This window comes from Mauremys reevesii, linkage group 7 (assembly GCF_016161935.1).
Source record: "Mauremys reevesii isolate NIE-2019 linkage group 7, ASM1616193v1, whole genome shotgun sequence".
NCBI lineage: Eukaryota > Metazoa > Chordata > Testudines > Geoemydidae > Mauremys > Mauremys reevesii.
In genome coordinates this window covers 43,762,293-43,780,649 of record NC_052629.1, presented here as the reverse complement: position 1 = coordinate 43,780,649, position 18,357 = coordinate 43,762,293, and the positions used below count along the sequence as shown (strand labels likewise).

At 45.0% G+C, this 18,357-nt stretch overlaps 1 protein-coding gene across 7 annotated transcripts in view; it reads right to left on the bottom strand.

Annotated features, from left to right (window-relative positions):
* The window catches only part of HERC4 (HECT and RLD domain containing E3 ubiquitin protein ligase 4), an 89,019-nt gene continuing 70,662 nt past the window's right edge, over window positions 1-18,357 (bottom strand). For all 7 annotated transcript variants that reach the window (XM_039546949.1, XM_039546945.1, XM_039546950.1 and 4 more), the window contains 3 exons: window positions 13,976-14,159; window positions 8,005-8,107; window positions 1-1,320 (listed from right to left, as the gene is read on the bottom strand). In XM_039546949.1, coding sequence (XP_039402883.1) covers window positions 1,112-1,320; window positions 8,005-8,107; window positions 13,976-14,159 — 496 coding nt within the window. In that variant the 3' untranslated portion in view covers window positions 1-1,111. The remainder of the gene's footprint in view (window positions 1,321-8,004; window positions 8,108-13,975; window positions 14,160-18,357) is intronic.

Genomic DNA, 18,357 nt, shown 5'->3' with positions numbered 1-18,357 from the left:
TTTCATTTAAGTATTTTATTTTAGCTTTGTTTTCACTGCATTTTAAAAATCTAAAAAAAAATAAATATTTGTTTCACAGGTGAAAGTCACATATGTATCAATAAGACATAAGTATGCTGGAACTTAACCAGACCAGGAAAGTCAAATCTGAATACGTTCCATTAAGCACAGTCATCTCAGAGTACTTATATTAAAATTCAAAAGAAGTTCCAAAAAGGGTATTTCAAATGCATTTTAGCTGGAAAAAGGTGACCAAAAACTACACTTTCAACATTTAAAAATGAAATGTTTAAACTCTTGATAGGAACTGCCTTGCTCCTCATTTATGTTTTTAACCTATAGCTGCAGAAGTTGGATTCTCAATGCTAAATTAATCCCTTATAATTTTATCAATTTAATTATACCATCGGTAATAAAATGAAATGGCCTACTGAGTCTTCTCGTCCATCTTAACATAAGCCAAATTTGCAGTTTTGCAGCAGCACGAATAAGTGATTGCGCCATGGAAATTGGACTGTACATGATAAAGGGCAGCTCATTTCAACCATCATTGTTTTCATTAAGTTTTCAAAAACAAAAACACCCCACCACCATAAAAAGACATCTCCAGAATCCCACTTCTTTTGTTAAGCCATAAAATAAGCTCAAGTTTAATTACACACAATAGAAACCATACTGCTATCAGAACTGAAACTATTTTATTACAAAGCTTTATTTACAAAATGAAAAATAATCAAATGGGACTATCATAATAGGAAGTGTTTTCACTCTGTGATTGAAAAAAAATAAGCAAGTCTTTCATGCACTCACACGCTAAATTGTTTTTATAATATGTGAAATGTTGAAATTCATGTTTGTGAAACTTGAGTCTCATTCACAGTCTCATTTTTATTTTAAGATGACAAAAACATGGTTCTATACAAGCTGTGTATTAACAGTTCATTTTTGTAAGGACTTTTTGCCTTCCATGAATATTCATATCACTGAACATTTTGTAAATAACCAGTTGTTACATTGTCAACTTGTCCACTGAACTTACCACCACAAGAAAGACACAAAGAATTAGTTTAATGCTCCCACATTAAACAACTACAATATCTCACTTCTAAAGTTATACTAAACTGAAGCCTTCATTGTGATCTATTGCCTGGATCAGCTTAGATTTTAGGGTTTCTTTGTCTGTGTATTTTGGAAGATCAAGAAGATTAAAGCAAGTGTGAGATACTGGAAGATACCCTTCTCCACCTCCTGTTGGCTGGATGACTAGTTTAAGACACTTCATTCCAAGAATAGGAATACGATCACTGCCTGTTAAAAACACTGCCAAGGAAAACAGAAAAATGAAAGCTGAAGAGAAAGTGACTACACTCTGTTTCACAATGACAGTTCCATGCAATATTACACTTCTAAATCACTATTTTCATTTTTCAATTCTTCTATTACATGGCTAGCTTTTTACATTAAAGTAGCATGGCTTTAAAATTAAAAATAGTAAATGAATGCTGCTTTGTACATGTAAACTCTGATTCATGTACGTCTTATTCTGTTTATATTGTTAAATGTGTATCAAATAGAACAAAGTCCCTCTTGTGCCACAGTTTACTTATTTAAAGAGCAGTGAGTTCACATCATTTTTGTGGACACTATCATATGTGCAGCTAACTAAGTAACCAGGTTGTAATTTGTTCAATGTCAAATGTGTCTGCCCTGTATTTGAAATGACTGCATGAGCCATTACCAACAACTTTGTTTCTGAGAAGGGAATTTCGTATGCAATTGTCCTCCTTTTATACGTTCCTGCAGCCCAGCATCTCCCACAATTCTGCTGGGCCTGGGCTATTCCCCTCCTATGCAGTTCCAGCGGTGGTTTAAAGCTGCAGCACAGCTCATGCTGGCCACACTCCCTTTTCTCCAGCTTGCTGCCAGATCTGCTGCCTCTGCAGAAACAGTCAATCATAGTTCTCTTTGCTCCTGGCCTTTCCTGTGTCTTTATTTTTGGGGTAGTAGTGAGCAGCAGTCTTTGTTTTCTACTCCTCTCAGTCTGGGTAGTCAGCAATGCAGTCAGTGGCTGAGCTCCTCTGCCCACTTTCAGGAATGGCACAGTAGCCACACAAGCACACGGATAAGCCCAAATAAGGCTGCCTCACAGATGGAGCACTAACAGGGTGCATGGAGGGTAAATTATGACCTTGCTTCTCAGCCATCTGATCCTACCACCATGGCACAGCACTTTGAGTTGGATGGACATGTTAGGACCTATCTGCCCCCCCCCCCCCCCCCAAGCTGCAACTCTACTACAGAAAAGCCTGACTGAGGGAGACTGAGCAGAACTTGGAGAGGCTCTAAGACTGAGGAAAATTTCATTCAGCAAGGGGCTGAGTCCTGAAGCAATTCAAGACCACAAGGATAAGTTCCTAGGAGGGCACCAAGTCCACCACAAAGTCCTGAAATGGGTTCCAAATGCTCTGGGGAAAGAAGCAGGGCTCAAAATCGGTCCTCCCTCCTCCCAGCTTGAGTCAGAAAACTCTTGCAGTGAGTCCCCCATCCTGGGAAAGTGAGAATTTACAGGGGAGGACTCCAAGGGAGAATTTTCCAGAGGGCTCAGCCCTGTGCAAGGCTAGCCATGTACATGCATGAATGTTTTTAATGAAGTCCAAAAAGAACAAAAAGGATAAGAAAAAGCCCCAAAGATATTAGTCCTCCAATTCAGACTCATACTTTACCAAGGAAGGAGAGCCACCAGACTGATTCTGAGCAGAACATAGACAAAATGCAGCATAGACTTTTCCCCCTGAGGACTCTGAAATGAAGTGCATAAAGGTTGTATCAACTATGCACATCCAAACTGAGCAGCCCTTTGAGGACAAGCCTCAGAGCACATAACTTCCTGCTAAATCCTCTCCAGAGGCAGCATTTCTCCCTGATTACCCTCTCAAAAGAAGTGGGAAGCTCCTGAAAAGGGCAAGCACATTAACAGGCGCACACACAGATTCTACAAGCTCCAGGAGCCAAAATGTCATAACTGATGTGCTCAAGGTCAATGCTGCAGTAGCATCTCTAGCTTATGTGATTATTCCATCCAAAGGAAACTTCTTTCCCAAGAAGCCAATGGATAAGGTGAAAGTTACCCACAGAAGGGATTTTGATGCTTCCTCACCAACTTTCAGAGCATTTCCGACAGCCAATTGGTTTCCTTAAGTTAGAATGTTATGGAGCTGGAGGACCTGAAAGCCCTTAAGGACAGAAACCAAACTTACTAAGTCTATATTTAAGAAGATCTCTTCAGCAACAGCATTAATGGCAGATGCTTTAATGGATGCTACGAGGTTTTCTGCCAGGAGACACATATGACTGTCTCTTGAAAGTAGACACTTCAAACATGTTTCATGCTCTTCTAAATTCATAATATCTCTCTTCTTCAGAGAAAAACTGGACAAGACAGTGACTGAAAATGTGACTAAAATCAAATAATCCTTCCCCACTCAACTTAGTACTCTAAGGGACTACAAACCACTACAAACCCCAGAGACGCTCCTTTTGTCATCTTCCTCACAGAGGTTTCAGAGAAAACCAGATACAGATACATCAAGGGAAAACCTTGGAAACAAGGAGCAAGAGGAAAATCTAGAGGAGCTCCTGCAACCTTCAAAAGCCCTTTACGACAACAAGCAAACGTGCCTCCACCATGACCTAAGCAGTAGGATTTCCCATTTTCCAGATGAATGGTTTGTTTCAACCACAGAAAGGTGAGTGTGTTCCAGGAATACTCTCTTGAGCAAAGGGCTCCACCACCATCCCTTCTTCATCCAGTCTCCCGCAACCCTGCAAAAGTGCAAGCTGGTCCAGAACAAGATTTCCCAACTTCTGGCATTGCAACAATAGGAGAAGTTCCCGCAGGAGAGTATTGCTCAGGGTTTTACTCCATCTACTTCCCTGCTCAGAAGCACACTAGAGGAGTCAGGGCCATCCTCAACTTCAAAAGGCTCAACAAACAAATGGAGGAAAATAAAGTTCCAGATGGAAACTAACTTTGATAGCGACATCCCTGTGTCAGGGCACTTACTAACCTCATGCAATTTGGCAGATGCATACCTTCAAACTCCAGTGTGCCCCTGCAGGCTTCTGAGATTTGCTGCTTATATCATGAATCACTATTAGTACCTAACACTTCCAATCGGTGTCTTATCAGCCCCCAGGGTATTTATGATGATGCTGGTGGTGACCATAGCCAGACTCAGGTCCCAGGGTATTCACCTGTACCCCCTTTTTGATGACTCCTTAATCAGAGCCCCATCTCAGGCGATAGCACACAGCACCACAATTCAGACTCTGGATCTCCTGCAAGCGCACGGATTCATAATAAACATGAAGTAAAGTTCCTTGAATACGATATCCACACTGGCCAAGTGAAAGAGCTCACCTATTGTTCCCTGCCCATAGCTTCTGGGCCTCCTGGTCTCACGCACAGGGGTCACCCATTGGCAAAAATCACACATCAGGTGCCTTCACGCTTTTCTTCTGAAAGCATGAGACTACTCCCCCAAACTCATGCAACTTCACTTACACGTCCAAAACAGGTCCTCAACTCCCGGATATGGTGGAAAGTCTGGGGAAACATCCTCAGGGTTCTTTCCGTATGCTTTCAAGACCCGTAGGTTCTCACGACTGATGCCAGCATGAAGGGATGGGGAGCACATCTGTGACCTAGAAGGGTACGAGGCTGTAGCTCCTTTGCCTGGGGTTTCAGATGCATCTATCTCTTGGAACTCAGGGCAAACTAGCTCTTCTGAGATTTGAGGGCCACCTGGATGGAAATTGTGTCCTGGGCATACATAAAACAACCAAGGAGGGACAAGGACTGCAGCTCTACATGCAGAAGTGATGGAGATAATGGAATGGGCAGAAATGACTCTCCTTTCCCTAAAGGCAATCCACATACAAGGGGAACTGAACCAAAAGGCAGACTGGCTCAGCCAGCGCAATGTCAGCAACTCAAAATTGTGCCTAAAATCAGAAAGTCTTCAACCTGATCTCACAGGACATTCAGTTTCATCAGTTGACTTGTTTGCCAATCTCAAGAATGCAAAGTGGCCAAAATACTTCACCAGGGAAGGAGACTAAGTCTGAGGACAGATACTCTGTCACACAGATGGCCATAAGACCTGCTATATGCTTTCCTGCCCTTTCCTCTCACAAGGAAAGTGACCCAAACATAAGGGCAGAGGATGCAAAGGTGACAAGTGTTAACTCCCACACTGGCCAGGGATACCCTGGTACTCTGACCTAACAGAACTACAGCTGGAACCACCATTGCAACTACCATTCTTTACCAAGGATCATTCTTCCATCCAGACCAGACCATCTTCATCTAACAGCCTAGCTATTGAAAAAGGAAGTACTAGCCACACTCAGCCTACCTTAAAAAGTGATAGGGACTTCGCTCTCTTCTAGAGCTTCCACTCTAAAAGCCTACCCATCCATCTGTAATAAATTCAGCCTTTCGTGTCAAGAGCATAGAGCAAACTCACAGCATCCCAGGATTCAAGTTATGCTAGACTTCCTTCAAGAAGGAATGATAAAAGAACTTCAGCCAAGCATCATTATGTGCTAGGTGTAGGCCTCAGTATTGTACTGTTCGCAGGATATTCAGGCTCCCTGGTCAAGAACCCTCAGGTATCCAGGCTCCTCAGAGCTGTCATATTGCCCAAACCAGCAGTCAGACTCATCTTTCCTAAACAGGATCTACTCCAGGTGTTGACAGCCCTAACCACTCATTCTTTTGGACATGATTTCTGCATAGCCATTTTACCTCTGCCTCAAAACCTATTTTCTGGTGGCTATCACAACTGCCAGACAGGTTTCAGAATGGGCACCTATCTATGCATGAAACTTACCGCACGTTTTATGATAAAGTGGATTTCAGAAATGTTCTTGCCAAAGGTAAACTCTCTTTTCCATTCCTCGCAGGGAAATGTCCCTCACATTATGTCTGAAGCCACAGTACCTAACTGAGAAGCCGTGGCACACTTTAGATGTCAGAAAAGCATTGAAGATTTACATCAAAACACAGAACCCACAAGGAAGTCAGGCGTTCTGCTTATCTCCTTCCATCCAGAGGCTCATGGATTCAGTCTCCAAGCTCTCCTTGCTAGATGATCAAGTGATGTATCGATGAGACATACAAGGCAGCTAATGTTCCTGTCTCAGAAAGCATCAAGGTGCGCTCCACAAGACCAATCGCAACCTTGTGGGCTGAAAGAGCACATGTTTCCATCACAGAGATCTCCAAAGCAGCAACATGGTCACTGGCTAACATCTTTATCAGATGTTGTAGAATGGACTTAACCTTCTGCAGAGGCCTCCTTTGGCAGGAAGGTGCTGGAGGCACTGGTCCAATAATAACCTTGCTGCTTGAGCAATGCTGTAAAAAGGGAGGGGCTTCCCCCCTCCATTTTCCTTTTGTTTGTTCTCTTACCCTCCCCTACCCCTATTCACTGGCTCACTCTTTCCCATGCATAGAAGAACTGTGGAAGATGCTGGGCTGCAGAATGGAAAATTTCTTACCCAATAATTTCTTTCTGCTAGCTGTGTCTCCCCCATAATTCTACCTATCCTGGACTGCTCATCAGCCGATGGTCAACATTTTATTTGTATAAGTTATCTTATAAGCAAGGTCTTCTATGTATAGTTACTTGATTGGCATTGGAATTATTGTTACTATTTTCCACAAGTTTTTACACAGCTTTAGAGAGACTCATCTGGCAGCAGCCAGAGAAAGGGCCAGAACAGGCTGTGCTGCAGTGCTGAACCACCTCCAGAACTGCACAACAGAAGGAAATAGCTAACACGTAGCAAAACTGTGGTAGATGCTACAAGCAGAAATGAAATTATTGGATACGTTTTCAATTATTCTCCTATAGCTATAATCTTTTAGCTTTACAATCAGGTGGAAATATCATTTGATATCACTAAGAAAAAAGTAAGTCTTGTAGGTAATGAAAAGGAGCCTATTCCGGGATGGACAAAATTCCTAGATTTATTGGACAGATGGGAATGGTGATTTCAGTCTTTTTCAGTTATTTAAAATTTACTGACTGACATGAATAATAATCCAACCACTTCATATTTCCCCAAGCACCTGTTCAAAAAGTTGAGCACTGCAACATACTATGAAGAGCAACAAATTTGGACTATTACAGATCATTGAGTGAACAGGGAAATCAACAAGGGCTTTCTTGAAAAGTGTCCTGATGAGAGCTCCGTTACAAAACCAAAAGGTGCTCCAGAGTGAGCACTTCAATTGGTCACAGCTGTAGCAATACTTCATGAGGAGAAAGAACAGTGTAAACAGTTCTGTCTGAATGTGCTTGATATTTTTTCTGTACAATAACCTGAAATTTCTTCACTGGGGAGGGATTTGCATCAGCAAACCAAATGAGAACAGTCTGAATTAACCAGGCTATCCACCACCTAAAATAAATCCACTTATCAAGACTTGGTGAATGCAGTGGTAAATGCCATGGCCTACGCATTAAAATAAATAAATAAATAAATAAATAATCAAAGTGCATGGCAGTGCTGTTCTACCCTGTTGGCCACTGTGAAGTGATCAAAGGGCCATTCAAATAAGGAAATCCAGAACAAGATACACGATTATCATTGCCAACCATCCACTCACTAATTAATGAAGCACAATAGATTGTTGCATAGTCAGTAACGGCAACCAACTATCCAAACGTGACGATAGCCCTCCAGATACCAACCCAGAGCCTCACAACTCAAACCTTTTGTGACCGTACAAGACTGTCACACAAAGTTACTGACAAAGACTCCCTGCTCAGACAGACTTCCTCCCCCATGATGCATTCACCTTAAAAAGTAGGTAGACATCATTATTAGTTATTAAAATTAGGTGTAATTTGTTTTGTCCCCTTCTAGAAAAGCATCAAGCTACAGTAATCCTTCTAGGTTTCCTATTTCCATACATTAGTTTCAAATACTTACACAGAAACTGCTTTTTCTTTTCCAGTGGTAACTCGTGAAAAACATCCCAAAATATTTTAATTGTAGGATGGTCTGCCCAATATTCTCCTTTATATTCTGTATTCTGAAGTGACCAAAATATGTGATTATTAGTCAAATTCACAAAATATCAGGACACTGAATATGTAAATACTGTATGTAGAAAGAGAACACGTTGCTACTGAGTTAAACAAAACTACAAATGTCATTGTTCTATACACATTTTTATTTTTTTCACCAAGTTTACTTTATGTTTTTCTCTCTAAAGATATGTTTTCTCCCACACTGGATACTAGTTAACATCCTACTAAAAGTAATTCTAACACTAGTAAATCCTAATCATGGTATTTACACTCTGCCTATATAAATATCTCTTGCACTTTCAGTTGAATACATTATTATTTACCGGAACTTCTTGTTCTGAAGTACTTGACTGTACACAGTAACATTGTTTAACCACCACCACATTTCAGTGGTGGATGTACAGTGACGCATAAAGGACTTTGGGATCTTCCTGAAAGTTAAGAAATTTCTTGTGTCCATTTAATATAAAATCCTAGCTTCTAACAAAAATCCTAAAGACTTCCCAGTAAAGTGTACATCTACTACTCTGAACACTAGAACTGGGTGTCTTTTTCTGTTATTTTATCCAATATAAGCAGGATTTGTAGCATTACATGAGAAGTCTACGAAATGTGTGTGTATTACCACTTGTTAACATCTACTGTTCTCAGCTATGGTACACAGAGTACAGGGATAGGCACCTCTTCATCACCAAGCTTTTTATCCAAAAAACACAAAATGAACCAAGAGACCTAGTGGAAAGTTCTACATTAGAGCTATTGTTTTTAATACTATAAAACTACTGTCCTCATTTATTAACGGCATGGATTAGTATTTGTGGATGTATAGGGAAAGATTTGAAAGAAAAGAAAATGAATGGCACTGGGATAGGGAGGAAATTCCACACAGCAAGGTTCTTGTGATACCAAACACCACAAACGGAAAAGACAGTTACCTTTTCGTAACTGGTGTTCTTCGAGATGTGTTGCTCATGCCTATTCCACAATAGGTGTGCGTACTCGCCACGTGCACTGGTGCCAGACGTTTGTCCCCTAGCAGTACTTGTAGGGGGAGAGCGCCTCCCGCGACACCTGGAGTGGCGCCTGCCTGGCGCGATATAAGGGGAGTTGTGCCCTCCCCGCACCCTCAGTTCCTTCTTGCCAGACAACTCCGGCAGAGAGGAAGGAGGGCAGGATATGGAATAGACATGAGCAACACATCTCGAAGGACACCAGTTACAAAAAGTTAACTTTCTTTTCTTCTTTGAGTGATTGCTCATGTGTATTCCACAATAGGTGATACCAAGCTATACCTTCTGGAGGTGGCTAGGAGTTCACAAGTTCTCAGGACGGAGTACCGCCCTGCCAAACCTGGCATCATCCCTAGTTTGGGAGACTATCACATAGTGCAAGGTGAACGTGTGAACCAAAGACCACGTGGCAGCCCTACAAATGTCTTGTATAGGGACGTGGGCCATGATGGCAGCCGCCAAGGCCTGTGCCCGAGTTGAGTGCGCCCTCACAATGGGCGGCGGGGGGACACCTACCAGTTCATAACAGGTGTGGATGCACGAAGTGATCCAGTTGGAAAGCCGCTGAGTGGAAATCGGCTGGCCTCTCGAGTGCTCAGCTGAGGCGACGAACAGTTGCGAGGACTTTCTGAACGGCTTGGTCCGCTCAAGGTAGAAAGCCAGAGCCCGCCTCACATCAAGCGCGTGGAGACGGCACTCCTCACTAGTCACATGAGACTTGGGGCAAAGGACTAGTAGAAAAATGTCCTGACCCATGTGGTAGGCGGAGATCACCTTCGGGAGGAACCTGGGGTGTGGGCGGAGCTGGACCTTGTCTTTATGAAAGCCCATATACAGTGGCTCGGAGGTCAGGGCCCTGAGCTCCGAGACACACCTGGCCAACGTGATAGCAACCAGGAAGGCCACCTTCCACGAGAGGTGAGACCAGGAACACGTGGCTAACAGTTCAAACGGGGTCCCTGAAAGATGAGCCAGCACCACATTTAGGTCCCATTGTGGGACCAGGGGCTTAGAATATGGGTAAAGCCAGTCCAACTCCTTAAGCAACTGGCCAGTCATAGCATCAGAAAACACAGCGTGTCCTTGCACCAGGGATGGAAGGCCGATATGGCCCCCAGGTGCACCTTGACTGATGAAGGCGTCAGGCCCGAGAGGGGGTGGATCCCTGCTGACAACTGGCGGGATGCCCCTCAGCGTCCAGTCAACAATGCCTTTTTACCCACCTGCTTGCCCTTAGAGGACCCAGGCTGGGGGGCAGGCCGGGACTGCCTCTGTGGACAATTTCTATAGTCCCGCTGCTTCTTAGGGGCAGCCTCGTACTTCGGGAGGGCAGGAACCTGCTGCAGCTTGCACTTGGGTTTTGCCAGAGCAGGGACATAGAAGCCCAAGGTCTGGAGGGTCGTGTGGGAGTCTTTCATGCCGTGCAGCCTTGTGTCCATTTCCTCAGGAAACAGAGCCTTCCTGTCAAAAGGGAGATCCTGCATTGACGACTGCGCTTCGCTGGATAGCCCAGAAAGCAGGAGCCATGACGCCCGTCTCATGGACACCGCCGAGGCCATGGACCGTGCAGCTGTGTCCGCTGCATCCAAAGCGGCCTGCAGGGATGCCCTTTTTACCGTGCTCCTGGAGAGAGTCCTCTAATCTCTGGGGATCTCTCCCCAAGTTCAACTCGTAGCAACCCAGGAGAGCCTGACGGTTTGCTACTCTTAGCTGGAAGCTTGACGACAAATAAACTTTTCTCTCAAAAGTATCCAGCACCCAAGAGTCTTTGTTCTTAGGGGTTGGGGCTGGCTGCCCCTGCCGTTCCCTGTGGTTGACCGACTCGACCACCAAAGATTTGGGCACCGGGTGGGTATATGTCAAGGTTCCCTCCCCACTCTGAACTTTAGGATACAGATGTGGGGACCCGCATGAAAGACCCCCTAAACTTATTTTTACCAGTTTAGGTTAGATTTACGCTGCCACCACCAAGTGTGTGTTCTAAATATTTAGGGAGAGCCACTTGGAACTCTGCCTTTTCCCAAATATCTCCCAAGTCCCTAACCCCCCTTTCCTGGGCAGACTTGAGAATAATTCCTCCCCCAAGCCCCTACACCCCTTTTCCTGGGTAGGCTTGAGAATCCCCCTCACCAATTAGTCCTGGTGAACACAGATCCAAACCCTTGGATCTTAAAACAATGAAAAAATCAATCAGGTTCTTAAAAGAAGAATTTTAATTAAAGAAAAATAGGTAAAAGGAGTACCTCTGTAAGATTAGAATGAAAGAAACTCACAGACAATCAAATTCAAAACAGAGGGTTTCCCTCTGGGCAAAACTTTAAAGTTACACAAAGAACCCAAATTTATCCTCTCTCTTATTTGCAAAAGAGCTCACAAACAAGAAAATAAAAGTAATCTAATACATTCATTCTCTAAATACTCACTACCCTATAGGAGCGGGATGGCTCCTTCTTTCTCTGTCTCCGGCAAAAGCTCACACAGCACAAACAAAAGACTTTTTCCCCCTTCCAGATTTTAAAGTATCTTGTCCCCTTATTGGTTCTTCTGGTCAGGTGTCAGCTAGGTTATGTAAGCTTCTTAACCCTTTACAGGTAAAAGAGGAATTAACCCTTAACTGTATGTTTATGATAGTATACAAATACTCGTGCCCTTAGTGGGTACAAAGTACTTGCATTCCATCTTCTTAGAGATGGGAGCCAATGAGGCTGGTGTTTGCCACAGGGCATTTGAAATTCTTGCCACCCCTTCATGGAGCAGCAAGGCCACCCTGCCCGGTGCCGAGGAGGACAGCAGGGAGTCTGAGGGCTCCTCCATCTCCTCTGCCTGGAGGTGGAGGCTCGCGGCCACCCTTTTTAAGAGGCCTTGGTGGAGCCGGTAGTCCTCCTGTGGGTAGTAGCTGCTCCGCAAACAGCTTCGATGGGTGGACCCGTGACAGTGAGATGCCGGCGATCGACACCCAGGGCTACGGTGCCTTGGCGGAGACTTGGAGAGGGAGTCTGAGCAGGAATGGCGTCGACGTTCGTGCCGTGACCGACTGCGGTACCTCCTTCGAGACGAGGACTGTTGGCAACATCCACCACGGTCCCATCGATATTTGCTCTGCGAAGACGAGCGGAGCCATCCAGTCAGTCTGGCTGGCGTCAAGAGCCATCCACATGGACTGAGTCCTGAACAGTCGCTGGGCAGTGAGCAGTGTTGGGAACGTTCCCTCGACTGAGACCAGTACCAGGCTGGTGGCGACCCAAGCGGTAGCTTGCCCCTGGAGCGCGGGGCCAACATCGGCAGTGCTCCGGACACTGGCATGGACATGACATCACTGGCTGCCTGGAGGACTTCGGGCATAGATGGCATCCGGATAGCAGGACGTGAGTCAGAGGCCTAGGGCCTGGTGGGGACTGAGGGCTACCCAACATGGGCCGGCCAAGCCTCTGTCCCAGACTTCCCTCGGTGCTGTTGCAAAGATGGAGTCTTTCTTGTCCTCTTGGCATGGGAAGAGACGCGGTGCCAACTGGTCAATGGTACCAGAGGGTCGCTGCGTACCGACGCCGTGGTGCCAGGTACCGGTTCGGAGCAGCTTGCCGGGGTTGGGGTCAGCGCCGACTCCATCAGGATGGCCCGGAGCCTAATGTCCCTTTCTTTTTTGGTTCAGGGCTTGAACGACTTGCAGATCTTGCACCTTTCGCTGATATGGGTTTCTCCCAAGCAGCGCAGACAGTCCGCGTGCGGGTCACTCCTTGGGATAGAATGCCAACAAGAGCCGCACAACTTAAATCCCGGGGCATGCCCCGGCCCGGGCTCACTAACTAACTAAACTAACTGAATGAATGAATGGTTCTGGGGACAAGCTGCAGCAAATCTGGAGCTGAGAAGTTCCGACGCATCTTCACTGGCAGCAAGAAGGAACTGAGGATCAGGGGAGCGTGCAGTGCCCCTTATACTGCACCAGGCAGGCACCACTCCAGGGGTCATGGGGGGGGCGCTCCCCACGATGGGTACTGCTAGGGGAAAAACTTCCGGCACCGGTGCACGTGGCGAGCACGCACACCTATTTTGGAATACATATGAGCAATCACTCGAAGAACAACTTGTATAATGTCCTGAAGATATTTTAAGGATTTATAGTCCAAAAAAGGAAATGGGCTTTTTTCAGTTTATAAAACACCTGGATAAACATTTTAAAATATTTTCATTTCCTTTCTGCCTGCGTAACTTCTAAGGCACCACACAAAAGTAAAAAATTCAGAATATGTAACTTGTTTTGACTATACAACCTTGTCATCGCACCCATGAACTAAGATTTGGCCACTTGTTGACTAATGCATTGCATATTATGATAAGGAAAATTCCTACTGGTTCGTGTGTCTAGATAATAAAGGGCACTATTAAAAAAAAAAAAAAAAACAAAAAAACCCAACAACAAAACTCACATCTGGGTCACCTGTCAGCAAATGGAGCTCTGTGATGGTTTTTGGAGTAGATGGAACTATCATTCAAACAAGAGATGTGTGAAACCACCAAAGACCCTTAAAACTAAATTCTTTGAACACAGAAGTTCATGTGTTAAACATTTGTTGTTAACTTTTTCTCTTAAAAATTTAATATATATGGTTCTCTCTCAGTTCTCTGCAAGGTTTGTCCAAGAGACTTTAGAGAGATCAGATATGAAACATTAAGGGTGAGGATGAATCTGTGGAAATTATAGAGACTCCATTTACTGTTAGCAAAGTTATGCTACCTCATCTTTAGGGAAACTGGAAAGCTTAACTTCAATATAGGAATGTGGAGAGGCAATACCATCAAGTGTTTTGCTTTTGCATTTTAAATGTTTACCAATTTAATATACTCTAAACTAGCACTTACCTTCTCCAGTTCTTTCCAATCATAATTTGTGTTCCCAATCACCATCGCCTGCAGCTCACTGGGCTGGAAGAGCTGAAGAACTTTACCACCACACACCTTATGAAAGCCTGCATGGAATGCATCAAATAAGGAAGCCACTGATTTACTGAAGATGTAATCCACATAGGCATCTACAAATTCTTGCCTGTAGAGTGAAGACAAAAGCAAACACATTTTAAAAACTGAAGATATTTAAGTACCATTCTTCTACGAATAAATCAATGGTCAACCTAGCACAAAATACTGATTTTAAGATACTGTATTCTGCCTATGATCTTTGCTGTGGCCACAATGAAGATCCTTTAACCACGAGCAGAGCATGAATTCAATTCTTCCCAAAACTGAGAGAGTATGGCGTGGACAAACAACATTAAATAACGCATTTCAGACAACATGAGCCTTTTAATAATGTGTACCCTCCATAATGAATTGACTCTTCCGGAGATTTGCACTGCCTCTTGAAATGCTGATTCACAGTGTAGTGGTCTGAAACTAATTATTCAAGTCACTGTTGTTCCTTTAATAAAAAAGGGTTATTTTCAATTTTAGGGAGTGATTGTGTATGCTCCATGTTGGAAGACAAGTTTGTAACTCCCATGGATATCTCATGTTCTGTATAGTGTCTGGGTCACACAGAAAGGGTTAATTATGGTTAGGGAAAATAGTTTGACTATGAGAACTACTCCTTGTTACTAAAGAACATGAACATATCAGGCAAGATACTTGAAATGTTTGCACTCAAGTACAGATGGCAAAAATCCAATAACTTACTAGTTTACTTTTGACTGAATATTTTTACACCAGTCTAGTCAACACGAAGTGGTTCAATCATGCTGCCATTATTTCTGTTAGCAGATTACCAGTACCCTACCAATACATTTTCTTCAGGGAAATCCATAGTATTTTTGTGTTTTATCAGGGTCATCATTTATCTCAGAAGGATCATTTGAATGCACCTTGCAAACAGCCTGGCATTTGTTTCGGTGGCTGCCACGCAAATCTTTACAACACTACCTTTTGCCTAGGTAACATTGCTGCAATATTCACAATTATTATTAAGATTGTAATTGAGATTGCTATACCAGGGCCGCCCGGGGGGGGGCAAGAGGGGTAATTTGCCCCAGGCCCCGAGCCTCACAGGGGCCCCCACCAGAGTTTTTCGAGGCCCCTGGAGCGGGGTCCCTCACTCACTCCAGGGGGCCCGGCAAACTCTTGCGGGGCTGGGCGTAGGAGCTTCTTCTGCTCCCGGTCTTCGCCGGCGGGGGGTCCTTCCGCTCCGGGGCGGAAGGACCCCTCGCTGGCAAATTACCGCCGAAGACGGAGCTGGACCCGCCGCCGAAGCGCAGCCCGGTCTTTGGCGGTAATTCGGCGGCGGGGGGCCCTTCCGTTCTGGGACCCTCCACCGAAGTGCCCCGAAGATCCGCGGCGGGGGCCCCCGCCTCCCAAGACCGGGCTGCACTTCGGCGGTAATTCGGCGGGGGGGGGCCGCCGCGGGTCTTCGGGGCACTTCGGCAGCCGGTGGAACGGAAGGGCCCCCCACCGCCGAAGACCCCGGGCCCCCGGAATCTTCTGGGCGGCCCTGTGCTATACAAAGGAAAATAAAAGGTGCTAAATGACAGAGGACTGTAAAAACTCTCAAAACATTGTCAGTGTCAGATGATAATCAGTACTAACAATTATTGATAAAGCACACCTTCCCAGTACACTTCAGGCAGTACCTGAATCTCTTGGCATGTTTCCAATTCATGTAAATACACAACAATTAAGCAGGAAAACCAAAAAAAGTGAAGAGATATCTTCATGAAACAACAGGTACTTCCTTAACAATGAACTCCCACAAATACTGGCAGCACCATAGTAATCCTTTACTATCAGCCAAGAATAAAAAAAGGAGGCTACTCACCTGTAACTGGAGATTTTTCAAGATGTGCAGTGTCTATCTGTATTCCACAAATGAGTATGCAAGCACATGATCTCATATCAGAAAATCTTGAAAATAATGTCTGTTGGTCTGTGCCTGCCCCCTGTGCTCAATATCAATGGTACAAGGGGAGATGCAGAACAACTACCTCTCAAGTTCCTTCTCTACTACAAATCCAGTCGTATCCAAAGCAGAGGGGAAGGAAGGCAAGTAGTGGGATATGGATCTGGACCGCACATCTCAAAGAACCTACAGTGACAGGTGAGAATGCTGGTCCCTATGAGTATTTCACAGGAAGGCAGGTGTGAGGATGCAGGAGTACAGATATCCTTAACGCTGCAATTCTGCTTGTAGCAACACATAATACCTCTTGAAAGTGCAGACGGAATTCCAAGTTGTTCCCTTAAAAATGTCTAGCAGAGGGACTTCTCAAAGAAATGCTACTGAGGTTGCCTGTGCTCTAGTGAAAAGGGCCCTCAACCCATCTGGAGGAGGGAGATGCACCAACTGATAGCAAAGGAGGATACAATCAGATATTCACTTAAAGAGTCTCTGAGCAGATATCACTTGTCCCCATGCTCACTCTGCTACAGCAACAAATAATCTAGGTGATTTTCTACATGATTTCACTCTTTGCAGGTAGAATGCCAATGCTCATTTTATGTCGAGAGAACGAAGTCTCCTCTACTCACTGTAGGCTTGAGGCAAAGAATACCAGTAAAGCAAATCAACTGGTTTATGCAGACCTTGGAAGTTACCTAGAGGATGAATTTGGGTGGAGGCAAAGGGATACCTTCTCTTTATGAAATGTAAGTGTATGGCAGGTAGACCATGAGGGCCTCCAGCTCACCTTCTCTCCTGGCCAACATAATGGTCCTCCGGAAGGCAACCTTCATAGAAGATGGGACCTCAAGAACATGGCCAGTGGTTTGAAAGATGGCCTGTTAAGTGTTGAAGGTATGAGTGTAAGATCCCACTGTGGCGCTGGCTTCACTATTGATGGGGAAATCCTAGTCAGACTCTAGGAATTTGATTGTTACCGGGTGAGTAAAAATATGGCAGATGGAATGTACTGATTACTTCTAGTTGGATTCACAGCAAGCTAACGGAAAGATTCGTCTTGACAGTGACGACAGTCTAAAATAGAAGTAAGACCTGCTGGCCCTGATTATAATTCGTTCTGTTGCACCCAGAGAGAGAGAGAGACACACACACACACACACACCCCTCTATTTGGTTAGATATCATTTCTTGCTATGATTATGAATAGTTTGAATGGCCTGCGAAGATGAATGCTCTAGGTCTGACACCCATCCAAATATCAAGCTATGAGGTCAAGAGAGTCCAGGATGGGATATCTGATACTTTCTTTTTCCTGAGCCAGCAGGTCCAGAAAGGACTAAATACTGTTGGGTTGACATTCATAGGCAGTTCAGAAACCATAACTGTCCGGGCCAGTTGGGTGCGATGAGGATGACTTGTGCTTTGTCATGACGAATCTTTCACAGAACCTTAAGTAGCAGCGGGATGAGAGGTGAGTTACGACAGGAGTGTCCACTGCCACAGAGTACTGACCCTGTGTTGCTCTAACAGAACTTCTTGTTCATCTGGGAGATTAACAGGTCTCAAGATAGTGTCCCCCACTAAGCAAAGCAATGTTCATGATGAATATTCATGAACTGAATTCATGATGTTCATCACGGAATTGAGTAACTCTCACTCGTGATCAATGACCAAATGCCTGCTGAGGCCGTCCACCAGTGAGTTCTGAGTACTTGGTGTGGCAAATTGCCGGCACTACTATGATGGGTCTCACGCTTTCTCTTCTTGGGGGGGGGGGGTGTCAGGGTGCCATTTCTTCCCCTGAACTGGGATATTAACTGCCCCACTAGCATCCTAAAGGAGAGGAGTGGAGAGGGAGGCACCCGGGCCCGCCCTCTACTCTGGGTCCCAGCCCAGGGGCCCTAGGGATAGCGGTAACCCACTTGAACTAGCGGTTCCTTCCCCTGGGCTACTTCCCTCTCCTGCCCTTCAGCTTGTGGAGGCTTCCTGCCCTCCCTCTGCACAAGCCAGGTGTCCTTTTACCTAAGATCTTGGTCTTCTTAGACCACCGCAGCACTTCTCCAAACTTTCCTCTGCTTCCCTCCAAACTGCTCTCTGCTCCAATTCCAAACCACTCTGTTTCTACTCCTTCAAACTGATCTCTGCTCCAACACCAATCCTCTCTGCTCCAACACTTTCCCCTGTCTGACTGAAGCAGGGGGTTTAAATCAGGTGACTGAGTTCGGGTGCTCTAATTGAGCTATAGCAAACTTTCTTCCCTCTACAAGGAATAAGGCTCCCTTCTAACCCTCTCCTGCTGCCCTCTGGCCATGCTGTATCACACTGGGAAGTACGTTGCAGAAACTGATGTGGTTCCAGC